This window comes from Leuciscus leuciscus (genome assembly GCF_965113295.1).
Source record: "Leuciscus leuciscus genome assembly, chromosome: 5".
Lineage (NCBI taxonomy): Eukaryota > Metazoa > Chordata > Actinopteri > Cypriniformes > Leuciscidae > Leuciscus > Leuciscus leuciscus.
Window position 1 is genome coordinate 20,665,763 of NC_138729.1, and position 27,111 is coordinate 20,692,873.

Sequence of the window (27,111 nt, forward strand, 5' to 3'; positions counted from 1 at the left end):
ACAATGAAGGATTGATTACAAATGAGGGCCAATGGGGTCAGTGTCTCTGGCTTTTGATGATGCCCCTTTTCCACCAACATGGTTCCAGTGTGGGTTCCCGGCCTGTGTCCGTTCCGCAAATTTCCACTGCAGAAAAGGTGGTTCAGGGCTGGAAAAAATCGGTTCAACTCTGTAACTAAAAACTTGCTGGTCTCGAACGTAGCAGCGTTACGTCATTCATTCCTCAAGTCCGTGGAAACACGCGGCTGGTTTGTAACAGGTTCTAGTTCGCCTGTCCGAAAATAGGCTCTGGCTCCAGAACGTGAACAATACGCTGATTTCACGCAGCCGCCATTTTGAAATCGAAAGTGAGGCTCCGGTGGGAAGAACCCCGGAAGTAAAGATAAACAACAATGCCTTGGATTACCAACCTGAAGCTGCTGCCGCGATTTACACTATTGGATGTTAATATCCAATATAGGATATGTATATAGTTCATTCCTGCTTCGTTTTTTACATTCTGAATTATATATAAAAAAATTATTTTATTTATAAATGAATTTCACTGTATATAGTCTACAGTATGAAAGAAATGTTTGTACATTTTTAGAATTGACACAACATCATTAAACACAACAATACGCCATCACATTCACGACTCTCCTGTGATTAAAGGCGACACTTCCGGTTTTCTTCCCACCGGAGCCTCGCTTTCGATTTCAAAATAACGGCTGCGTGAAATCAGCGTATTCTGGTGGAAAAGGGGTATGAGACAAATGCTGGAACTGCAGATGTAAAATTCATATAGATCAACATACACTGCTAAATAAAGAAAGAAAAATTACAAATAGTATTTCCTTCTAAACACTTTATTGAAGATTTGATGTCATGCACATTGTTGCCTGTTGTACGCCCACGGTGTGTTCATTTTTATAATTGCGACTTGATTTCTCGTATTTGCAATGTAATTTCTTGTTATTTGGACATGATATCTCACAATTGGTTCTCCGAAGAGGCTGGTGCCCCGGGGCCTCGCTCGAGGACCGCAATCCTTATACGCCACCAGTGCAGGAGAAAAAGAAAGTGAGAGACGACAGAAAATAAATGCGCAAACCCACACACACTCATCTGTCGAGCTGTTGCTGTCAGGTTCAGGCCCAGTGGTTCTGTTAAGGTGACTCTGACAGGAGGAAAGAGACGCCGGTCTGATAGAAGACATGCCCGAGAGGCCCCCATGCATCAAACGCACATATTTACATAAACAAATCCTCCCCATATAGACTGTAATTACCACAGTGACACTGCCATCCATAGAGGAGAAAAGAGCCTGTCTGATAGCGACACGTTCACAATGACTGAGGTGGAAGCTCAATCAATGTGGCCATGTCACAAGATGCTTTATGCGCACAGGTCGAGTCCTTTGATGGGCTTTTGTGCCACTACTGAATATATGGACACCGTACATCATCATATGAAAAAGTGCCGTCCCCTAACACAGAGAAAGATAAAAGGAGGGATGCGCACACACTTTGTTTCAAACAATTGTGTAATGTTGAAAGATGCTCTTTGAGGTGAGTAAACATCGGTGTACAGATGATGGCTGTGATTGGATAATGTATAGATTATCTTCTCTTATTCTTTTTTACCCTCTCACTTCGCACTGTTAAACCATTTTAACCTTACTGTACGATTATGTACTGTAAGAGCAGAATATGTGTTGCAACTTGCCTTGTGTAGTCTAAAAATAAATGTTGCTAAAAGGTGTGTAGACCAATTTTTCTCAACAAATGTGCGTCCCAAAACCATTTTTGAGCGGGTTGCGGGGTGTGCAGTCAAAGAAACAACAGCAAACGTAATTGTATGTTTTTTTGTTGTTTTTTTTGATGCAAGGCTTTTATTTTGAAAAACATGAAAGCTGGTGACACTTCTGTCAGACACAGGTTAAAGGTAGGGTAGGTAATTTCGGAGAGGCTAGCAATAGCAAGCTAGCTTTAAAATCATAAGATCCCACCCTCCCTTCAGAGCGTCTCCATATACGCCTAATCCAAAAGGCATTAACCCTCACAGCCAGTGCAGAGTCTGCAAAGCATCACAAGACGGCGTTAACTTACAGAGCTCGGATTTTTACCACCTGACTGCTGCAGATTTATTTCACCGTTGGTAGTGTTAACATACAGTAGAAACCCATAAATCCGAGTTTGAGGACGTAAAGCACTGGGTAGAACGTCACGGTTTGCCATCTTGTAATTACGGTTATGACATTGCTTGTTCTTTTGGTTCTATAAGAGGGACTGTAAAAGGTGCCTGCTGTTTGTTTGCGGCGCTAGGTGACTGTTTTTTTTTTACAACTCTCCATAGCCTTAGGGAACATGTTGATGTCTGCATTAAGTTATAGAAATACATAAATCTACATTGTTTATGCTTTTGATCTTTCATAAAAAAACAATTCTCAAAAAAATCTAACCTTCCGTTGAAGAGAATTGAAAGTGGGAGGAAAATCACATTGTGAAATAAATGTTTTTCTCTAAAACACGTTAGCCACAATTATTGGCACCCCTAGAATTTTTTATGAGTAAAATATCTCTGAAGTATATTCCCATTAATATTTACACTTTTTAGCAGACCATGGTGACTAGGAACATGAAATTGTCTAGCTATGACTTTTTTTCACAGGAGTATAAATATGAGGAAACACAAAGGTCAAATTCCCTTAATCATTCATCATAGTGAGTAAAACCAAAGAGTGTACAGTGGTGCTAGAAAGTTTGTGAACCCCTTGCAGAATCTGTGAAAATGTGAATAATTTTAACAAAATAAGAGGGATCATACAAAATGCATGTTATTTTTGATTTATTACTGTCCTAAATAAGATATTTTACATGAAAGATGTAACATATTATATAGTCCACAAGACCAAAACAATTTATTCGTAACCCTTGATTCTTAATACTGTGAGTCGTTTCCTGGATTATCCACAACCAATTTTTTTTTTTTTTTCTTTGTGATGGTTGTTCATGAGTCCCTTGTTTGTCCTGAGCAGTTAAACTGACCAATGTTCTTCAGAAAAATCCTCTAGGTCCCAAAAATTCTTCAGTTTTCCAGCATCTTTTGCATACCCTTTCCAGCAGCCCTTTGAACCCTTTGAACCCTTTCCAGCAGTGACTGTATGATTTTGATATCCATCTTTTCACACTGAGGACAATTGAGGGACTCAAACTCAAAAAAAAAAAAAAGGTCCAAACATTCACTGATGCTCCAGAAGGAAACACAAAGCATTAAGAGTCCGGGGGTGAACACTTTTGAACAGGATGAAGAATTTTTTGTATAAATATTTATTTTCATTTTTATTTAGTACTGCCCTTCAGAAGCAACTGAAGATACTTACATGTTTCCCGGAAGACAAATTAGGTACAATTTACCTTGATCTTCAAATTCAAAAAGTTTTCACCCCCGGCACTTTTTTCACATTTGAAAAGAACAGGTTTTCTAAAATCAGCTCAAAATATCACACGACCATAGGCTGAAGCTAATATTGTCTGTGTCCATGATACACTATGCGTTTTGCTATGAAATCTGTCAACTCTAATTGCCCAAAATCTGCAGACTGTTTCTGACTTTCAGCAACTAGTGTCGACTCATCCAGACTGCAAATCGTGGCAAAAATGTGTGCAAGTGTATTTGTGTATGTCGTGTAGTGTATTATAGACTTTAATTTCCAGGTAAACGAATGAAGAAACCCATAAACCATGACTCCCAACAAGTTGCATAAACAAATTGGAACTGGTGATTTCATCCAACTCTTGCGTTTTTGTGTGCAATACTGTATGCATCAGCCATTCAGTAAACAGACGTTGGCGTACAGTACTAATTTAATGGTGCTATGTTTAAGTCTTTGTGTACTTTCTATCGAGCACAAGAGATTTACTGTGAAGTGGAATTCTCAAGGAAGATTTGTTTTTTACCTGTGTTTTTGAGAGTTAGCCTAACACACTTTTCTGTTTGTGAATTGCAGGTGGGAGATGCAGGACGCTGCAGCACTAGAGGATGAAGAGAAGATTTTAGTGGATCAGTTAAAGAAAACATATTTCAACAAAAGCCATGAAACATGAACTCTCAGCGACTATAACAGGAGCACCAAATGACCAATTTATTGAAATGTTAAAAGTGTACGCAAACTCTGTGTTTTTAAAAACAGCTGCTGCAAAGTTTGTTAGCACTGATGTACTGTGGTTGTGAAACTACAATTCTTTGTAAATGAATAAAAAATTAATAAATAAAAACATTGTGATCTGTAATAAATCACAAGGCTTTTGATGAAATATGACTCTACTCTGTATTGAATGCATGCTCAAATGAAAATTGGACTCCATTGATCGGTTATACAAATGAAAATATAACAGTTATGAGGAAATATATATTTTTTTTGCTTTACTTGAAGAGCCTGTACTGTTGTGGAAAATTACACGAGGTGCTCTAAAGATAAAACAGCGCATGAAACATATGCATACAATATTTTTGGAAAGAGATTCTTAACTTATTGAATCCAGGAAATGAGTCCAGTAGTGATTTTTAATGCTGAAATAAGAATTGTAGTCTTTGAATATTTGGAATATTTGACTAAAGTTTGCTTCTTTTGTTTTGTTTTTACATCATTAGGCATTATGGATAAGTCACTGACTGACGTGCAAATGACATGCAAACGTCAGCAATTGTTATAAAAAAAAAAGGAAAAAAAAAAGCTTTATGTGGAGTTTATTTGTGTATTTGTTTGTTATTTTATTTGTATGTTTTAAAGTCTGCAGTTCATTTACAGTGATAAAATGTACACTAGGCTATTTGCGTGTGATTTTTTTTTATTAATTCACAAAGACAAGGTATAATTTCTTTCAGGAAATTTAAACTCGATTTAATACAGATAATACAGAAAAGATTACTATATGAAGCGAATTCCCTATTATTGTGATGAAAACGTTTGTATAGCATATACAATAGAGATCTGCTGTGTCTGTGTGAAAAGCGGCGCTGTCTGTTTAAATCCCGCCAATCAGCTGAGACGCGTGTAAAACGCTTCCGTTTCCGAGGAGACGGAAGCGTTTCTTCCTGTTTGGCAGAAGGAGGAAGCAGGATGTGTGAAATCTCACATGTGCTTGTTGTTATGGTACGTGAGCGGAGCGACATGCATGCAAATACATATTTACCTCTCCCAGCGTCTTCATTTAGCTCTTCAGCAGGGTGATCAGTATCGCTGGTTTAGATATCTGTGCTTCGTGAAGTTATTGTCCCATTTGTGGAATGGGTTGTTTTATAAACATTGGCTGGTGTCCATGAAGCGAATCTTTTAGCCTGTTTACATGCTGCGATCATGTCAGAAACAGCAGATCGCTGCATTCACTCTGTTTCTCTGAATGCAGACACTGAAATTTAAGAGTATGTGAGTCTCTCACTGCAGCACGCTTGGTTATAGACCTTAATCAAACTGTTAGCTTAAGGCTAGTTACCATCATAACACACAGCCAGCACCGTCTGATCAAAGTGAACTGTCATTAAAGTAGGGCGACATTAAATACAATGACTTACATTTGACTGCTCACACATGAGCAGATTTCAGCATTAACATCATAACACTAGCATTACTCTAGAAGCTGCATTGCTCAACAAGTCAACAAATTCACTCTCATTTATATATTGTTTATTTAAAAAGTCAGTGTATAGTCAGATTATTATTATTTGTACAAATCAAAATTGTGTATTAAATATATTATATTATTTAAATCAATGTTTGATATGTAAATGTTTGTATGTAATTACAAAAGTAGTTTTCTACTTTTTATTATAGTTATTTATAGTAAATTATTAAAGTTTGTCTTATCTGTAGCTGTATTTACAATAAATCTGATGTTGCAATATTTTAATAATGATTTAAGTTTGCATGACTACATCATAATTTCTATAAAGTAATGCATTAACAGTGTGTTAGGCAGATGTTTTTTGATGGTATTAACACTATGTAAGCCTTTAAGGGTTCATCAAAGTTCACCAAAAAATGAAATCTCTCAATTACTCACCCTCATGTGGTTCCAAACCCGTAAGACCTTCATTTTGACCTTCATATTTTTGATGAAATCTGAGAGCTTTTTGACCCCCTGCAGACTGCAACTCGATTACCACTTTCAAGGCCCGGAAAGGTAGTAAAGACATTGTTAAAATAGTCCATGTGACTACAGTTGTTATACCTTAATGTTATGAAGCGACGAGAATACTTGTGCGCAAAAAATCAAAAATGCAACAATTTCTTCTCTTCCATGTCAGTCTCTGATGCTGTTCACGTTGTAAACACAGTGCAGCGCTTCTGGGTTCTACGTCAGAACGGCGGCTCAGTATTGGCCGGTTCCTGCGTCAGCATCACACGCATGTGTCGTCGTGCAGAGACTGACACAGAAGAGAAGAAATTGTTGAACAAAGTCGTTATTTTTGTTTTTCGCACAAAAAGTATTCTCATCACTTCATAAAATTAAGGTTGAACCACTGTAGTCACATAGACTATTTTAACGACGTCTTTACTACCTTTGTGGGCCTTGAAAGTGGTCATGAGTGGGGATCAGAAAGCTCTCGGATTTCGTATTTGTTTTTGGATTTTTCATATATTTTTTACAGTTTGAAACGACATGAGGCTGAGTAATGAATGACAGAAATACATTTTTTGGGTGAACTAACCCTTTATCATTAGAAGTCCATTGTTTTGTAATTTAATTAAATGTTAGTAAATGTATTAATTTATTTTTTATTCTTCTCAGTGACGTGCTGTAATATTTCTGTAGTGGTGTGTCCATGCCTATTAGAGCCAGCAGCTTCATCTTCTGTTTATTTTGGATAACTATGGCCCAGCTCTTGGCACAAGAAGAAAAAGAAAAAACCACTGCACTAAAAGGTAAAGCCAGCACTTATGAAAATACAATGAATACATTGCAACTGGTGATTTCATTGTACATGAATAGAATAACAAGTATTATTATTTACATGTTTATTTGTTCTATAGATCTATTGTCCAGGATAGATTTAGACGAGCTGATGAAAAAAGATGAACCTCCACTGAGCTTTCCTGAAACTCTGGATGGGTTTGAATATGCCTTCAATGAACGTAAGACCTTTCGCTTGTCTTTACTCTAAACTTTTTTTTTTAGACGAGAATTATTTTTCACTATGACGTGTGCCAGATAGACCATTAAACAGCATTTCAGCTTGTACTTTAATAACATCTTTTTGTACCTTGTCTGCGGTTATGAAGGTTTGAATGCGTTAGAAGTGTGCCGTTGGTTTCATTGGATATTGACAGCAGGCAGCAGGCTGTGATAGCGCTGTCTGTTTCAGAGTCTCTGGAGTCTGTGGCAGCTGAATGGACAAGTTGTGCATGCTATGGGCTGTCAGTGGCTTACTCAGCCTTGTGCTCTGTTTGACGGCTAGATTTGCATAACCTTGCTCCTCTCTCTAAAACGCCTCCTCTTAGCGTCTGGAATACCTTATATCAGCCTCTCAGTGAAGAGTATCACTTTTTCTCGATTTTATAAGAAAGTTTCACTTTGTAACTTCTTTTCTCACTCTCTGGGATGAATGTAAAATGGCAATTGAGCCAAAGCATAGTCCTGAGTATTAACTTTTTGATGCAAGATTTTTGTAACAAAATAGGGTTGACTAAAAGTCAACCAGTGACCGTAGCCTTTGTACACTCGTTAAACTAAATATTATATGAGCCAAATGCCAATGGGACATGCCTAAATATAGCTTAACTTGATTTGAGTGATGCTATTTTTTAGCAATAATCATTGAGGAAACAAACATTTGATTTTATAAATTACAACATTTATTTAATTATTATTTTAATAAAGTATAAAAAAAATAAAAAAATAAGCATCTTTGAAAGTAGCAGGGTTACTTGTAGTTTTAGCCTAAATTAAGTTGTCATTTACACAATTTTTTTTATTTTTTATTTTGATGTTGTAAATAAAACAAAGATTCTTGGAGTGTGTTTTACAAGAAAATACTTTAACGTTTTTCTACTTCTAAATTTCATGTTTAATTCTGTGTGATACTTGCGGTTTCATTGTAATTGTTTGTGAAAGTACAGTAACTACCAATTTCTGAGGGATTTTCTTTTCAGTCGTGTAATAAATAAGTTAATTTCAATTGCTTTGGTAACAGGGTTGAATAGTTAAGCTTCACAAATGTGACGATTATACCAAAATGCTGACATAGTTTTATTTTTTGGATACAGCTGAGAAGGTTAAGACCAGACATTTATAATTTTAAGGTGAAGGAAATATTATTTGAAGTGTTTAAAATCACATACTTTTAGTTTTTCTAACATCTCTAGTAAAAAAACATGTAATGCTTTAAAAAGGGATACCACAGAGTCCCCTATTTATGAAAATTGCTTTAACATTTTTGTGCCTTTTTTTTTTTTTTTTGTGATCTAATGAGATAACCCCACAATAAATATGCATGCATTTGAGATGAATGTTTTTTTAAATCATGTGGCATGATGACTTCATCCCAGTCCGCCTTCAGCTCCTTCGTTATTGGAAATCCAAGGTTATGTATACCTCATTAAGCTAAAAATCGAGAAAGCATGCTAATTATGCCAGGTTAAAGCAGGGAGAATACGTTGAAGGGGGGTATTCCTCAGAGAGCCTGTGTTATGAAGACGATGGAGCTGAACTTCCACTGCATGTTGGTTTCATTAGATCCTTTCTTCCTTCTTTTAGGCACTTCTGCTAGTAGTGTTTCTCTTCACCCCTTTGTGAATGCATAATTGATTTTCCAATGTACTTTTTTTGTAATAGCTCTCTCGCCATTCCATCGTATCTCTCATTCTTTTTATAATACTCTTTTCCACATCCTTTCTCAAAGGAGCGACCATGCTTTCAGAGTTCAGTTTTGATCCATGGCCTTTTAGTGCTACATGTTGTTGAACAGCTAACGATGAAAGCGAATAGTGTAATACACTCTTGAGTTAGCCATGTTGGATTTATCGCTTGCTAACTGTGCAAAAAGTGCTGCAGCTTTGAGAATGTGGGGAATGAAAGTGCTTATGCAATCTTTTATCTTCAAAGCTGTTTTTCTTTTTGCGGAGCCATGCGCTAGAGGTAATTGCAAAAGTATGAGGCCCCTAGGCTATTTGGGTTAAGTGTGTATGCTTTGAGTATTTTAACTTCACGCATTAGCAATCAGAGAGGTCACAATTAGATTTAACACTGTTTTTAGGCTTCATTATGCCTCTGTGTCAACAGCAGAATAGATGGGCCTATCTTTCTAAAGCATCATTTTTAGAAATAATAGCCGGCACTTTCTAATCTATGTTTTTCAGTGTTGTATTGTTTTGTGGATTAGGATTGTATTACTAGGAATGTTTTGTGTCCCCTGATCCCTAACTGTAAGCCCGTCTAGATCAGTACAAAGGCGGCGTCCGATAGAACGGGTGAAGGTCTCTGTGTGTTACTGACTTTCCGCGTGGCAAAGTAATTTAATTCCATTTAAGCTTTTATCTGACTCCATTTTATCACGACCTCGAATTTAGGTTAGATTGCCAATTGGTTATTGGTCAATTATATAATAGTTTAGCAATACATTTGATTGTTCTATTTAACTCTTTACTTATATTTTACCAGTTCATATTAGGAAGCTATGTCGCTCTGAGGTCCTCACGCCTTGTTTAACGTGGGTCTCACGATCACAAGCTCGCCAGCTTCGGTCACTAAACGGAGGTAATTGCTATATACCTGAGATCGGTCGCATTCACGCTTACACAATCAAATATACTTTGGTATAGCCCCCGTGATTGCATACACTTGAAATTAAAGTAACGTTTACTTCAGTAGAGGTATGGCCACTACTACAGATATAAGTCAACCAACTTTACTTGTCTTATAAGAGCTTTGGATTGGCCATGCCGTGGTTTCCCAAGTACACTTATCTAAAGTAACATTAAATTAAAACAGAGGTTAGACACACTCAGATTTAGGTTGGTCAAGCACCACTTTTGCTGCCCTAAAAGGAAATTCACTTCTTGTCTTTGTCGTGGCGATTTGTAACTCAAATTAGCCCGTGATGCGGAGCATCTCCCTTCTTCAGCATCTCCCTTAATACTCAGACCAAGGCTCTTTTCAAATGTAAACATGAGTTCACTGTGGGAATTTACATTAATCACCGTCCCAGACTTACTGGGGACAGAAGTTGATTTACATGAGGGCACACCCACAGCAGTTAACAATATATCTCTAAACTCTCCACACCTTATTACCTTTTTGGTTTACTTCTGTGGGAATGAGATATTTGTACCAGTCGCACTGAGACATTTCAAATGATACCAAACATGTATAATACTGTATGATAATTGTTCATATTAAACCATATAGATTTTTGGGTGAATTCAGGTAAGGATGGGTGAAGGGAATTATGTGTAAATTGGGAGGTGATCAACTCAAGTGTGATTGTGTCTCGAATGTGGATGGTAATATAGCAAGAGAGTTCAAATGTTAATTTCCTTTGTTTTCTCAGAGAGTAGCCCTCTCTTCCAGTTCTTCCAGTTTTTTCCAGTCTTACAGAACAAAAAGTTTTGTGGTGGTGGTGCAGTGATAAAAAATAAATAAAAGAAGCTATATACATATAGTTGTCATTGAAATTATTCAACTCCCATTGCAAATCATGTTTATTGGCAAAATGTACAGTCTTCCAGCTGTTTGCAATGAACAAATCAAACAAAAGTAATTTAAAATAGCTCAACACAACAAATGTTTTAAGTGGTTTCCCCAAATTCAACTGAAAATGCAACTTTTAATGACTTCTGCAGTCTCAAAATTATTCAAACCCTTCATGGCACGCATATTTAGTACTTCGTAAAACACCATTTTGCTGTTATGACCTGCTGCAAATGAGATGTATAAACCAGACATCACTTTCTGGCAGCGTTTCTGAGGAATCTTAGCCCATTCCTCATGAGCATTGGCCTCCAGTTTGCGTGCTGCAACCGCCGCCTTCAAATCCCACCAGAGATTTTATATGGGGTTCAAGTCAGGTGACTGTGATGGCCACTGTAAAATCTTCCAGGACTAATTCTGCAACCAAGCCTTGGTGGAATTTGAGGTATGTTTGGGATCATTGTCCTGTTGGATGTCCAATGATGCCCAAGCTTCAGCTTAAAAGTTGGCCGAACAGTTCCAGTCTTGTTTCATCACTGCACAGAACAGAATCCCCAAACTTTTGTAGCTTATTTATATGATTTGAGCACTTTCATTGTGCTTTTGGGTCAGTAGTGGTCTACATCTTGGAGTTCTGGCATGGAAACCGCATGCGTTTAGTACGCGCCGTACTGTGCAAGCTGAAACCTCAGTGCCTGTTGCCACCAAATCTTGCTGCAGGTCTTTTGCAGTCACCCGAGGGTTTTTCTGAACCTGCCTTCTCAGAAATCAGGTTGCAGCCGTTGATAGCTTCCTTTTTCTGTCCTGTCCAGGTAGTGTAAACACTGTCCCTTTAACTTTGAACGTGCAAACTACTGTATGCTTCCAATGGTGTCTCTAAGAGCAATTTGTGCTTTCGCTATCTTTTTGTATACTGTTCCTTGTTTGTTAATGGCGATGATATCTTCTCTTAACTTTTTGGACCATTCTTTTGACTTAGCCATATTTCTACCATGCAGTCAAACGTGACACTCATCAAACCTAGCCAGTTCAGATATTTAATGTGTTATAGCTCAAGCACACCTGGTGGAACTAATGGAGCCCTTGATTAGTTGCATCAGGTGTGCTTGGGACACCACCTGTTTTGCAGATGTGTGCTGTTGTGAGGGATTCTATTCATGCGGTTGAATAAAGTCATTAAAAGTTGCATTTTCACTTGAATTTGGGGAAACCACTTGAAACATTTGTAGTGTTGAGCTACATCAATTACTTTTGTTTGATTTGTTCATTGCAAACAGCTAAAAGTCGGTAGATTTTGCCAATAAACCTGATTTGCAATGGGGGTTGAATACTTTCGATTACAACTGTATACACTGATGAACCAAAACATTATGACCTGTCATATAGGGCTGTGTATCGGCAACAAAGTCACGGTATGATATATATATCCCAATACAGAGGCCACGATATATATCTTGATTCGGGTCTGTACAAAATTTACAGCTGTTTATTAAACCCTGCATGCTATAGGGCCATTGCTAAGTATAGGCAGAGCAGGCAGTTGCCATCTGTATTATGAAGGGCCTCTGTAGCACATAACAATATAGGTAATGGCGTAGGTTTCATGTTAACATTTGGCACTCTCCACCAGGCACAATATTCTGATTGTTTACTTCTTGCTTTTTAAGCCCATAAATAACAATGCACTCGTTCTAACACATTTATATTGTAATGTACTCATTCTAATATATTAATAAAATCATCTTTACATTGTGTTAATTTGTGCAATAATCAACTACCAGCAGTTTCTACATGTAATACAAATTATAATACAATTAGAAGCGTTCTAAACGAATGCACTTACTTCACTCTAGCTCACGCACACTCATTCAGACAGTAACAGTAACTCACACAATCGCGCTGAGCACACACAGAAAAATTCAGCAACATAGAAACTTCTCAAAGCTGCTCTGCAAGTTTTATCAATAAAATAGCTTCACCACTGAAGAGCTACATTATCTTTCTCAGCAAGCAGTTGGTAACATCACTGTTTTTGAAGCAATTAAACCCAGCATTTCACTGTTAATAGAGGGATTTCTCTCTTTCCCAGGCCAGTTAATGAACATAGACTTATTACAAAGATATATTACACTTTTCTGTTAATAGAATATCGAACTGGAGATCTGATGTTTTCAGAAAGCCAGCAGTTTTATCCACAGTGAAGACACATGGATAAAAGGTTGAGACAGGTTGCACATGGTTGCCAGGTTGAGAAAAATAAGTAAAACATTTATTTCCTTATTGCGCAAGTGTGAAGTGTCTTGATATCAGGCGACCCCAGTTATGTTCCTCTGTGGGCCAGATTAAACCTTGTTCTAGCCTATATATTAAGTTCTATTTATTGATTTTAGCACATTTCCACTTTGTTTTAAACGCTGTTCTTGTATTTAAATTAAGCGCGGTCCACTGCTGCGGAATCGATACAGAAGCAGCTGTATCAATACTTGTTTCGACAAGTCGTATGGGACGATACATTGTCGTATCGATATTTGGAACACAGCCCTAACCTGTCATAGTTGAAGCGAATATTGTTGTTCATCTCCTAAGGAGGCCACATAATAAGGTCTGGGTAGATTAGATGGTAAGCAAACAATCAGTTCTCGTAATCATGTTGGATGCAGGAGAAATAGGCAGGAGTAAAGATCTAAACATCTTTGACAAGGGCCAAATTGTAATGGCCAGGCGAATGGGTCAGAGTATCTCTGAAATGGTAAGGCCTGTGGGTTGCACCTGGTCAGCAGTGGTGAGAATTTTCTTAAAGTGGTCCGAGGAGGGACAAAACACAAACTGGCGATAGGGTTTTGGGTGCATCGATGCACGAGGGCAGCGAAGGCTATCCTGTCTGGTCTGAGCCAATATAAGGTCTACTGTGGCTCGTAATTATGGTTATGGGAGGTTGGTTGTCGATGGTTATGGGTTACGCCTACAATGGTCGAAACTGGACATTGGAGCAGTGAAAGAAGATCTCCTGGTCTGATGAGTCCTGTTTTCTTTTACATCACCATGACGGCTGTGTACTTGTGCACCGTTTACCTGGGGAAGTGATGGTACCAGGATGCACTGTGGGATGACAGCAAGCTGGTGGAGGAAGTGTGATGCTCTGGGCAATGTTCAGCTGGGAAACCCGGGATCCGGCCATTCACGTGGACGTAAATTTGACATGTGCCAACTAAACATTATTGCAGACCAGGTACATGACATTGGTATTCCCTGGTGGAAGTGGTCTCTTTCAGCAGGAGAATCCATGATGAGGAACATGATGAAGTTCAAGGTGTTACCCTGGCCTCCAAATTCCCCAGATCTCAGTCCAATTGAGCATCTGTGAGATGTGCTGGACCAGCAGTTTCGATCCATGGCTGCTCCACCTCGCAACCTACAGGCATGAAGGATCTGCTGCTTACATCTTGGTGCCAGATACCACAGGACACCTTCGGGGGTCTTGCAGAGTCCATGCCTTGGCGGGTCGGCGATGCTTTGTCAGCACGCGGTGGACCAACAGCATATTAGGCTGGATAATTAAAGACAATTATAGTATTACAAAACATATATATGTCAAATAAATGCTGGTTAATTTTCTATTCATCAAAGAATCCTGAAAAATGTATCATGATTTCCTCAAAAATCTTAAGCAGCACAACTGTCTTCAACATTGATGATAATAATAATAGTAATAATAATCAAAAAAAATCTTGAGCAGCAAGATATACAGCATTATATATGTTCAGCATTATGCTGCATCATCCAAGTATTATATTATTATACTGTTGTGTGTGTGTGTGTCTATATATATATATATATATATATATATATATATATATATATATATATGACAATAACTTTGGTAACAGGGTTGAATGGCTGAGCTGGATGAGTTAGCACTCGTTGGACAAAAGCATTATATACTTTTTTCCAAAGAGTGGCTGGCAAATACGTCAGTTATTCAGCCTCTTCACCTAAAACACCATTAGTCCTAACCCAGCATGTTGTTGTTGTTTACCTAATCCACCTCAGCAGCTGTTTAGCAGCATCAGTACTTGGCAAAAGCCAGGCCTCATTGTCCAGCCTTGGCAGAACAGTGGCATTGAAGTGGGTCACTTTGAATGAAGTCGGCTGGCCCGCTCTCAAAAGAGCCCCTCAACGGATGCTCATATGAGGGAACAGTTGCAGTGGTCCAGTTATACTCACGTACGCTCTCGGATCTCTGGTGGCTTGAAGTACAGTTGCGGAGAGACCGCTATTGCAGTACCAGCTGTCTGAGGAAGGCCTGCCAGACGTCCCAGAAGGCCAAAGTAAGGGGGACAGGAGAGGCGCTAGCCGTTCGCAGGCCTTGTACCTGCCAGATGGGGGGACGCCAGCCAAACGTATTTAATTGCATGAAGGAGAATGATGCGCATCAAGCAGGCCTGAGGTTCTGAACTGAAGGTCACAGCCAGTGTGCTTCTCCTGATAGGTAGAAAGACTTCTGCAGGCAATGTATGGACAGCCCTCAATGCTAAAGCTTTCAGTCTATTCAAAAATGTTTCATTGGATCCAAACTGCTAAATTAGAATTGGATTGGCTGAGGTTTTTGATGCCACTCAAACTGCAGGTGCAAATGGTTTCTGAATGTAAAGGTAAAGAGTGATTCACATGAGTTCAAGCCTGCCAATGTTGTGCCCTTGCTGAGAAAACAACAAGGCTTTCAAGTGTGTGATGGCCAATCAGAGACGTCTTACTTTTATGTTGGAAAACATTCTTTTCTTGTTGGCACACAAAAGCTTTGGCTTCATGCCTTGCCTCACGCTCCACTTCAAGATACTCTGCACTAATATTGCCCTTAATATTCCCTTCATCTGTAGTTAAAGTGGAACTGTGAGAGAAATGTTATAGGGAGATAAAAGGTAATAAACACAGATGCATTCAGTGTCTGACCCAAACAGGACATCAAACTTGGCAGTGTCATTTTATTGGGAATAGATGGCAGAATATGGCTGGGGAAACTTTCTTAATGAGTTACAACTTATGGAAGACCTGTGTTCACAAGCCAAATTGAGGGATTCTCAGGCTTTAAAGATGTCACTTTTTACAAAATGATTAAAATTGTATATTTGTATGTTCTGTAGATGGACAGTTAAGACACATAAACACAGGAGAGCCGTTTGTCTTCAACTACAAGGAGGACCTACATAGATGGAACCAGAAAAGATATGAAGCACTGGGAGAGGTAATGTTTATATTTGATAACATTCTATATAAAAATGTGATATTTTATTTTCATTGAGCATTGTGGGAATTATTTGTGCTTTAATTCAATAGTATAGAACATCTTTGATTAAATATTATATAACTAAATATTTGTTTTACTGTTACTTAAAATTATGTATTTATTTACACTGTCGCTCAAATGTTTGGGGTTAGGTTTTTTTTTTATCTGAAAGAAATTAATATTTTTATTCAGTAAGGCTGCATGGAATTAATCAATAGTGACTGTAAAGACATGTATAATGTTACAGAAGATTTATATTTTACATAAATTATTTTTTTGGCACTTTCTATTCCTCGTAGAATCCCCCCCCAAAAAAACCCAAAAATATGTAAGGTATAATGTAGAGTGAGGCGGTTGTTATAACAAATACAACCCCGACAGGCTGATCAGGACCCCGACATGAAGCGGAGGGGTCTTGAATCAGCCTGAAAGGGTTGTATTCGCTATAACAACCGCCTCGCTCTACATTATCCCGCTTAGTTATTACATGGCTACCTACCAAATAAATCAATAATTTGACACAAAATATTGATTTAAAAAGGAGTTTATTGATTTAAACACGATTGTATTGCTTCCGCTAAAGAAAATAGTCCGTTCCGTCTCTACGGTTAGAATCCTGCGTCCATAGCAACGCTCTGTTTTTCATGGCAACGGTGTGTTATACTTAGCAGCGGTCTGTTATCAAGAAATAACAGACTGCATTCTACATTAGAATTCAACCAAGCCATGTAATAAATATATATATATCATGGTTTCCAGTTTCCACAATAATATTAAGCAGCAAAAGCAAAAAAAAAAAATGTCATTCAACATTGATAATAATGTTTCTTGAGCACCAAACCAGCATATTAGATTCATTTCTGGTTTGCCATCATGGGTAGCCTGGCTAACGTCAGACCTCGTCTCATTGAGACGTGGTCTGGGAACCACATGTTCATTTTCTCGTATTTGAGGCGTGGTTTACGAATGCCCAGAGCCGTTTATTGGACGCTACGAATGTCTATCAAATGCGCCTGTACGTACCTCACAGCCAATCGTTTCAGTTATACCAGATGACGGATGTAGAGTGACAGAAATTCGACGAGGAAGAAGACGAAATAAACTTGCGTTCTAAACTACTTTTAACACTGCATCGAAAGGTAACTTCGCGTCTGATGCCATGTTAGATCCATAGATATAAACAAACTGCTTCGGTGTGTCGCATAGACGTCGTCATCGTCTTGCTGCTCCCTCCCCGTTCGGTGATTGGATCCCTTTTTGAGGGGAAAATCTAGTCCATGGTGTCCAGGCTGCCTAGCAGCGTGAATAAAACCGCGCTGCGCTCAAGGCAGCATGGGGAAACCCAGGCTACATCATGGGTATAAAATGACATTTTAAAATATATATATAAAAAAATATATATATATTTGTTTTAAGTTGTAATAATATTTCACAGAATTTCCTGTTTTTAGATCAAATAAATGCACCACCACCAAAGTTTAAAACCATTGTTTTAGAGCAGTGGTGTATTATTTGTATAGGCTGTTAATCATGATTACATTGGTCACATGGATTTTTGACTATCTTTGAATATTATGGTTTCAGTGATCAGATCACAAGACATTTTGGACCCGGTGAATGGTGAACTAGTGTCTCTCTGATACAGTATAGACCATCTTTCATCAGGTTTTTTTTTTTTTTTTTTTGTGTTTTGTCTGAGCAAACTCTGCTGTGCTCTGATTTACAGCACTCTCACTATTCACACCTTCACGCTTTACCAACCATTACTTTCCACAACCTCGTTCTACTGTCACGCTCCGGGGCTGTGTGCATGTTGCAGGGTTTAAGAGTGTTGATTGTTCATATTCTGATGTGTATCACATGTTGGCTTATTCGAATATGTGTTTGTACTTGCCGTGTGCCTTCAGGATTTCTGGGATGTTTCTCTTTCTACTGTAGCCTTCATGTACGTGGCTTTGAAAGTTCAAATGCAGTTCACTTGAGTCTTAAGTTAATTTGTGTATACATGCACTTAATTATCTTCGCTCATTTACATCTGGCTTATTTGGCTTTATTTGTAGTGCGTATTCGTTTGATGTTCAAAGAAAAGAAATTGACTCTTTTAGGATTATGTGAGTGTTTTATTTCTGGTCCAGGTATGATCCTATGAGAAATGTCCCTTTAAGAGCAAAAAAAAAAAAAAACGTCTCTCCTATTATCATTGCATATCTGTGTACGTGGCTAAAAACATAAAGCAAAAGTTTCTGAGCAGAACAGCGGGTGACCAGATTTCATATACTTCTGTTGAGTGAATTCAAAATAGACTGGAAGTGAAAGCAGGTTGCATTTTGTGATATTGTTTTGAGTGTTAAAGGATTCGGTTGAGCAATGTTAGATGCCTTTGTGATGTATGTGCAATATGAAGGCGTGCAATATCAAATCGCTGTTGTGGCACCTGATATTAAAGTATTGTTTGTGGTAGCCTACATTCATTAAACGGTATAGAAAGAAAATAGTAATATGTCTAGCTACCCTGCATACATATATTGGATGTACAAACTGTGCCAATGATGTTTATCATTGTTCTAAATTTCAACACAGACATTAGCAGTGTGATGCTTTCTCAGTCAGTCTTGTGTAGTGCTGATACTGTTATAGGTGTCATGACCCTATACACTAAAAAAATTATCTGGTCAATAAGTTATGACAACATATGGTTTTACATTGCTTTAGTTTAGCTCATCAAAATAACCCATTTTTAAAAGCAGTTTAATGTTATTTAAGTAGAAATGACTAAAACATCCGAGTTGATTGTACTTAAAGAAAAAAAAGAAAAAATAAGGCAGCAACTTTTTTTTTTTTTTTTACTGTGTACTTACACCACCACCAACAACAGAAAAAGCACTTAAAAGATTAAAGATGACTAAACATTTTGTATATGCTAACCTAGTAATACTCGACTGTTTACTTACTGTTTAATTTATTTATTTTTATTTACAGTGACTCAACTAATAGGTAGTCCAAATGTATCGTTCTATTACACTGGTTGTATTGAAAAATATGAAATGGATGCTTTCATGCAAGGAAGCTCTGGCAAAGACAAACCAACCTTTCAAAGAAAATGATTAATTTTCCCCACAAAATTACATATTGAAGAATTACATAATGATGTTTTCTTGACCATTTACTCTAATAATACGGTTTTAGATTTATTTTTTAAAGAAATGTGATTGGTATTGTTTGAAGTGCCATCATTTAAATAACCTGGTTACTGAAAATGTTAATCAACATGATTTAAATAATAATAATAATTCTGACAAAATTAGGCCTGTTTCTCTCCTTGGATGTACATTTACTTACAATTTCTTTGTGCATAATTAAATGCACAGTAAAACTGATTAAACAGAAAAAATGCATAACTAAAAAGTGAAAATAATGTTTTTGATTATTTTGACAATGCATTCATTGGAGAATGTAGTACTCCGCTCTGTTGGGTACTGCAATTCTGAATCATATCTGAATCTATCTGCAGATTTTTTTTTTTTTTCTGCAATCAGCACATAATGTGACAAAAGTGTGTGAATTCCTAACCATAATCCATACGGAGGCCAGATTCAGCTGAGAACTTGATTTCTTCCTCTAACTGTCTATGTCTTGAGTCTGCGAATGGCGCTGTTGGTGGTGTGTGTCCCTGTGTTCCAGCGTTCTCAGATTTGAGTGTGAAAGTGGGGTACAGAAGTGGGCGAGAGTCTTTGTGAGACTGGAGGCAGCACCAGATGTCCAATTTGCACTTCAGCCGGGCCTGAATGAGCTGCTGGACCACAGGTTTACCCTGACAGGTTCAGAGAGAGAGAGAGAGAGAGAGAGAGAGAGAGAGAGTGAGAGAGAGAGATAGAGATAGAGACTTTGTTTAGTCAAAGGCATCACTGCTGATAAGGCTTGATGGTGATTTTAGGATTGATGAAGCATAAACTTGTCAATTTCAATTTTAGTACATTTCTCTCTTTTTGTTTTTCTTTTCTTTTTTCGTATGACTATTTCCAGTGCATTGCAAAATGAAAATAACAGTAGTGCAAATGCAGTAAACAAATGAAGCTAAAAAATTACAAACAAACAATTACATTAAATAATTAAATTACATTTTAGTAGCTTAGCAACAATAGTTAAATACTCAGTTTTATATCCAAATCTAGAAAATACTAGATTACCACTTACATTGGTCTTGTTGAAAAATATGAAACCGAAGCCAGATTTCTTCAAAGAATGTAGGGAAGCTCTGGCAAAGAGAAACTTGCATTTCAAAGAAAACGATCAAGGATTTTCCCCACAAAGTTACGTATTGAAGAAGTTACCTTTCAAAAAAAGTTGAAGTACGAAGAGTAACATTTCATATTTCCCTGCAACCTTGATGGTTGAAGTGTGAAATAATAAAGTCTTAGTTTATTCAGTCCAATAAATGTTTTCTTTCTATCTATCAAGAATTTTCGCTTCAAAGGAGACACCTTTGGAGACAACATAATTGTAATTAGGCATAGTAATTTTACAAGGGATAGTTTGGCCAAACATTTAAATTCTGTGTTGATTTTAACATTGGACCTCCTTGACTTAATGTTTGGACAAAAAAAAAGAAGAAATAAAAACATTCATAAAGTCCATTCATTCATTAATTCATTCTGCTTTTTTCTTTCTCGCTTTTTTTCTTGATGTCATTTATTTATTTATGCTTCGAATTTTAATTGGGTGTTTTCGTACCCAATAAGATGATTGACCAATTATGTACTTCTAAACAAACAGCACCAAAAACACAAAAGTAAATTAAATGAAGGAAAATTGGTAACGCTTTACAATAAGGTTGCATTAATGAACTACATTAGTTAACATGAACTAATAATGAACTGCACTTCTGCAGCATTTATTAATCTTTGCTAAAATCAAAAGTTGTATTTGTTAACATTAGTTAATGCACTGTGAAGTAACATGAACAAACAGTGAACAGCTGGATTTGTTTTAACTAACGTTAACAAAGATGAACAAATACAGTATCAAATGTATTGCTCCATAGTTAGTTCATGTTAGTTAATACTTTAACTAATGTTAACAAGTGAAACCTTATTGTAAATTGCTACCGGAAAATGAAATAAATGAGTGAGAATGAAATATAAATAAATAAATAAATAAAATAAATAAAAAAAGACTGCAAGAAAAAAAGAAAGCAAAAAAAAAAAAAAAAAAAGCATTGCTTGTTTTTCAGATTGTTTGTTAACGTTGACTTGTACACCTGCGTGTTGCAGTTCGGTTTCAATTGTGCAACTGCAAATCCACAGCATCCTTGAATGCAATCTGCACACGGGAGCCGGAGGCAAACTGAAACTCAGGGTCATTCACTATCACTTCATTATCTATTTCTATAGCCAACTTCTTCATTGTTCTCATTGTCTCTCTTCATATCACGGGGGGATCATCATTAGGGGGTATGTAGACACACGCATGCAAAAGTGTGAGATCTTTGGCTGGTTTGCATCACTGAACAACACTGGCAAGTGCTTTGCCTTAGAGGGGTGTGTGTGTGTGTGTATCACCATGTTAGCTGGGGAGGGAGGGGTGTTGGTCTTCAGATGTTCTGCTTGCATGTAATTAAGATATCTTTTTTTTCTTCTTCTTTAAATTGTATGCAAGCGTTGCATAATGTGTGTCTTTCCTACCATAATATCAGGTGTCTGTTGCAAATGTGAGTCTCTCCCTCAATATACGCGAGTGTTTTGTTTTGTGTGTTTACCTGGCCAGTTTGTTGACCTCCCTGCCAGTACAACGCTGTTTATGCATTCATACTTTGTGTCTGACGGCGTGTGGGTGGGTGGCAGGTACTGTGTGGGTCCATGTTGGTATGTTCTCAGTGGGCGGAGGGTCATGAACGTTACCACACACACACACACACACACACACACACACACACACACGGAGAGAGAGTAAGTGACTGTTCTCAGCGCTAGGTGACACAGTGTGGGCTTGACTCCAGATGGGAGAGCATTAAGCTGTTAATAAATGAGGATCTTTCTCTGCATCTGTGGAATGACAGACATACAGTATTCTAATGAAGAAGAGCTGCCCAGATGGCTTGATTTCATAGATAACTCCTCTTTTTTTCACATTTTATACTGGTTGGCTTTATACTGTGAGTGTGTGAGAGAAACATTGACTCAGAGGGAGTATTTTGCTTATATTTTCCTTTTAATTGATTGGAAATTGGATAGTGACATAAGATAAGTCGAAATGGATCGGAAAGTGATGCAGGCTGGACTGTCCTTGGATTTGAACAAACCTCTTAACCGAATTTTATAACTTGTACTTCAACACTTAGGCTAAAAATGAGTGACAAATGCTGTAAAAAATATGTCCTGTCCTGTCCACACACACACTTACACGCACACGCACACGCACACGCACACGCACACGCACACACACACGAACACAGCAGTTAGTGACTGCAGGCCCATGCAACAGAATCAGTCATGCCTGTTTTTTCGGGTTTTTTTATGTTAAGAACAGCTCCCTATAAAAGTAAAACAAAATGTCATTGCTTCCTCAAAGGTTTGTGCAGTTGATGTTCCTTCACCAGCTTCAAGAAATAAAACATGACTGTGTTTGCAGAGACAACATGAAATCAAAATTAGTACTGTTATTGTTAACTAAAACTATTAGCTGAAATAAAATAAATTGTCTTTATTCTATGAAAAAGTAAATAATTAGAAATTAAGCCTTGACAACTTAAGTAAAAGTTGAAGTACTAAAATTACTAAAACTAAACTGAAATAAAAATAAATTCAAGCTAAATAAAAATATAAAAACTTATAAACAGCAGTTGACAAAATTACTAATATTTAAACAAATTCAAAAAGACTGAAAATCTAAAAAGCGAATCCCAAAAATGTATAATAATAATCATCATTATTAAAATGTCGCTGATAAAAATGTACCTTTTCACATTCCTAATATATGACACTGGTCTCATTGGTATTCTAAAATAGTGTTATTTTAAAGTAAATGTTTTTTGTTAATTATGTTTAATTTTCACTATGCAATCAAATCACAATTGCTGAAATCAAGTCTGAATATTCTGTTTTGAAGTGCGGCCACTTTCTTCCTCTGACAACAGCAAAAAGTTAAATATTTAAAAGAGGAACAAGATAACAAAAAAAAAGGGTAGTCCAGCCGAGCTGTTTTATTATGAACCCTCTCTTGTCATGAATCAGCATTCACATCTCTCTCTTTTCTCGACCTTGTGTTTGTGTGTTTCTGTTTTGGGGATTTGTCTTGTCTGCATGTATTCTTTATTCTTGCCTTTTAATCTATTGGCAATGCCCCGCTCTTCCCTGCTGTCACTCCATCACTGTCATTATCCAAACATCTTTGAAGTCATTCATTCTGTCCTGCCCGAGTAGCTCTAAAAGACCCTGTTGGTTGACTGATCTGAAGTCAGCGTGCAGTGGCTAAGACAAACACATCTTGCAGTATTGATTACCCTTCACTGTCCGGAGTCCAGTCGGCTCATTAGTCCGGGTCAGAGCGGGACCACCTGATAAGCACCTGTCCTCATTTTTCAATTCCCTCTGAGATTCCTGTCATGCAAGAGGTCAGAGTTTCATATGACGTTCCTCTTTTTTTCAACATGGAACACAAATGTCTTATCACCCGAGCGCTAAGGTCAGCCGGACGGGGGAGATTGAGTCGTAATACCTCCATTGTGGGAGGTCTGTGGATTTTTTCCCCCTCTTTTCTCTCGCTTTATCGCTTCCCTTGACTTATTCTGCTCATCTGGAGGCCCCGTGGACCCCCTCCTCGTTGTTTGAAGAGGATTTCTGCCGCATGGGAGTTTACAAACAGATCAACTTTCTGAGACAACAGTGCACTTCATTAAGACCCTCAGCTGTGTGTGTCCACCTTATCGCTTGCCCACCCAGACGACGCGCTCTGGTCAAGGCCACCGTGGCGTCTGTGCCTTGTCTCTTTCCGTCCGTTCCTCCCACGCTCCCTCTTTTCTCAGCTGTGGTGTTGTGCGTGAGCTGGCAGAGGACGGTGTCTGTGGGGGGATTAGCATGACCCCCCTCCTCATGTGTTATGTCTCCCCACTGCTCCCCTGCAGATCCCCCTGCTAAGGCTCTTCCTTCCTCTCTGATCCTCCAGATCACTGCCGCCACATCAGCAGCCCGTAAACAAACCCCCTCCTGGAGTCGGAGCCTGGAGCTGACCCTGTGTGGTCACCCATTGTCCTGTCTGAGACCCATATCATTGGCAGATGAGACATGGCTGTGTTTATGTATCTTATATGGGGGATTCCAGCAGTGCGATGTGTGGTTTAGTGCTTTGCTGGCTTAGAAGAAGATCGTATTGGATAGAATGGTGAAATAACAGTGAAATTGTGCATATAATGGCATCAGCCTCTCAGAAACCCATATCTGTCACCAGCTATCTAAGTCTTAAATTCCCACGCAGAATCTGCACACGTTTTTTTATGTTGGTGTGTGAAAATCTGTGGAAGTCTACAGAATAGTTTTAATAAAAGTTTTTTTATTAAAACATACTGCAAGTGTGGGTCCTTTTGGTTGAGTGCTGTGTTAGCAATACAAATTGTTCATTTTAATGTTCTTAATTGAAATGGCTCAACACAACAAATGTGTCAAGTGATTTCCCCAAATTCAAGTGATTCCCCAAATGCAACTTTTAATGACTTACGCAGTCTAAAAATGATTTAACCCACTGAATAGAATCCCTCACAACAGTACAAATCTGCAAAACAGGTGTTGTCTCAAGCACACCTGATGCCACTAACCAAGGTCTTCATTAGTTGCACCAGGTGTGCTTGAGCTAGAACACATGAAATATCTGAAGTTAAGATATCATCACCCTTAACAAACAAGGAACAGTATACAAAAACATAGCAAAGGCACTAAATCTTCCTAGAGACAACATTAGAAGCATAGTTTGCACCTTCAAAATTAAAGGAACAGTGGTTACACAACCTGGACGGGACAGGAAAAGGAAGCTATCAACGGCTGCAACCTGATTTCTGAGAAGGCAGGTTCAGAAAAACCCTCGGGTGACTGCAAAAGACCTGCAGCAAGACTTGGTGGCAACAGGTACTGAGGTTTCAGCTTGCACAGTACGGCGCATACTAGACACATTCCAGAACTCCAAGAAATGCACCACTACTGACCCAAAAGCACAAGAAAAGTCTGCTCCAATTTGCTAAAAATCACAGAGGTTTTGGGATTCTGTTCTGTGCAGCGATGAAACAAGACTGGAACTTATCAGCCCTATGGATCAGCGTTATGTCTGGAGGAAGAAGAATGAAGCATATGCTGAAAAGAACCCTTTGCCTACAGTTAAGCATGGTGGTGGTTTGGTGATGCTCCAGGGCTGATCTGCATTCTTTGGCACTTGAAACCTGCAACGCATGGCAGGCAAGATGGATTCATTGAAGTATCAGCAAATCCTAGGAGAGAACGTCATGCCGTCAGTGAGGAAGCTGAAGCTTGGGCATCATTGGAACTTCCAGCAGGACAATGATCCCAAATGTACCTCAAATTCCACCAATGCTTGGTTGCAGAAGAAGTCCTGGAAGATTCTACAGAGGCCATCACTGTCAACTGACTTGAACCCAATAGAAAATCTCTGGTGGGAATAAAAGGTGGTTGCAGCACGCAAACCCAAGAATATTACTGAACTGGAGGCCATTGCTCATGAGGAAAGATTCCTCAGAAACGCTTCCAGAAGCTGGTGTCTGGTTATACATCTCGTTTGCAGAAGGTCATAACAGCAAAAGGGTGTTCTACAAAGTACTAAAGATGCTTGCCATTAAGGGGTTGAATATTTTTGAGACTGCAGAAGTCATTAACAGTTGCATTTTCAGTTGAATTTGGGGTATCACTTGAAACATTTGTTGTGTTGAGCTAATTCAATAACTTTTGTTTGATATGTTCAAACAAATCGCTCCCCGGGCTCCATAGCATAATGGCTGCCCACTGCTCCAGGTGTGTCACGGTTTGCTGTGTGTGTGTGTGTGTGTGTGTGTGTGTGTGTGTTAACTACTCACTACTCTGCTTCAAATGCTTGTGCACCAACTTGGATGGGTTAAATACAGAGGACAAATTCTGAGTATGGGTTACCATACTTGGCCTTCACATATCACTGTGGACAAGCCAAGGGGCAAGACTTTTGTAAATGACCAGTGTTTGATTTATGTGCAGTGTCTGCTGTGGAATTCTCTAGTTGAGGATTCCGACCCACCATCAGCCTTCTCCCGCCAAATTTCATTCCAATTAAAAAAAATAAAGAAAGAAAGAAAAAAAGAAAAGAAAAACTCATTCTGAGTCTTCTGTTATAGTGTGCACTTTACAAGACAACACTTCTCTCCAGCGGATCTGTGATCACCACCCTCATCACGTTTAGAGGGGGAGGTGAGGAGCACTTACCATTCTTACCTGCAGGGTTTTCATTATCAGACTAATAAGACAATATTAATTATGCGACAGCACTGTGCTCCAATTACAATGACAGGCGATTGTGCTCTCCTTTCCATGTCAATTTATCTATAGGAGGGCAGCGAAGGCAAACACTAATATTCCATATGATTATTTAGGATATTAACTGTGAGAATTGATTCTCTGTTTCTCGGTATATACGCCTGGGGGAACTCCCTCAGAGACCGCTAGTGACATGCAGATTGTTTGAAATGTTGAGGTTCAGCAGTTTTGATTGCATCACCTGTGAAGGATGTATGAAGGAATGAACTATATAACCCCAAAGTTCCCACCACCGAACATGCGCTTTGTATGAATTCTGCTCACGGGGTGCTCTGTGAGTCTGGGGGCAAGAAGTTAAACCTGTGAAAATAATCTTGTCTGAATACTGCACAAATAATGTATGAACTATTCAAAGTTGTTTTGTGAAGGCAGAAAAAAATAGCCCTGAGCTGCTCAGGGATTGTTTGGGGGGGATTGCTCAAGCTCTCAGTGATGTGAACTGTGCAAACTCTGCGTGAGTCACATTTCCTTGTCTCCTTTTTATAAGAAATAATGTCTTTGTGAAAAGATATTAGTACAAATTAAAAGACTGCTTTTTCAAGCTCTTTCCACTCAAACAGTTGTTTAGAGAATGAGCACAAAGAGGGTACTGGAGGTT

General features: G+C 38.3%; 2 protein-coding genes across 2 annotated transcripts in view; both read left to right on the forward strand.

Annotated features, from left to right (window-relative positions):
- Positions 1-4,954, forward strand: part of kiaa0825 (KIAA0825 ortholog) — a 145,862-nt gene extending 140,908 nt beyond the window's left edge. The window contains exon 20 of the mRNA XM_082169989.1: positions 3,992-4,954. Within this exon, the coding sequence (XP_082026115.1) occupies positions 3,992-4,088 (97 nt within the window). The 3' untranslated portion in view covers positions 4,089-4,954. The remainder of the gene's footprint in view (positions 1-3,991) is intronic.
- Positions 4,955-5,034: 80 nt separating this feature from the next.
- The window catches only part of arb2a (ARB2 cotranscriptional regulator A), a 181,395-nt gene continuing 159,318 nt past the window's right edge, over positions 5,035-27,111 (forward strand). The window contains exons 1-4 of the mRNA XM_082170038.1: positions 5,035-5,137; positions 6,774-6,907; positions 7,016-7,117; positions 15,812-15,912. Coding sequence (XP_082026164.1) covers positions 6,808-6,907; positions 7,016-7,117; positions 15,812-15,912 — 303 coding nt within the window. The 5' untranslated portion in view covers positions 5,035-5,137; positions 6,774-6,807. The remainder of the gene's footprint in view (positions 5,138-6,773; positions 6,908-7,015; positions 7,118-15,811; positions 15,913-27,111) is intronic.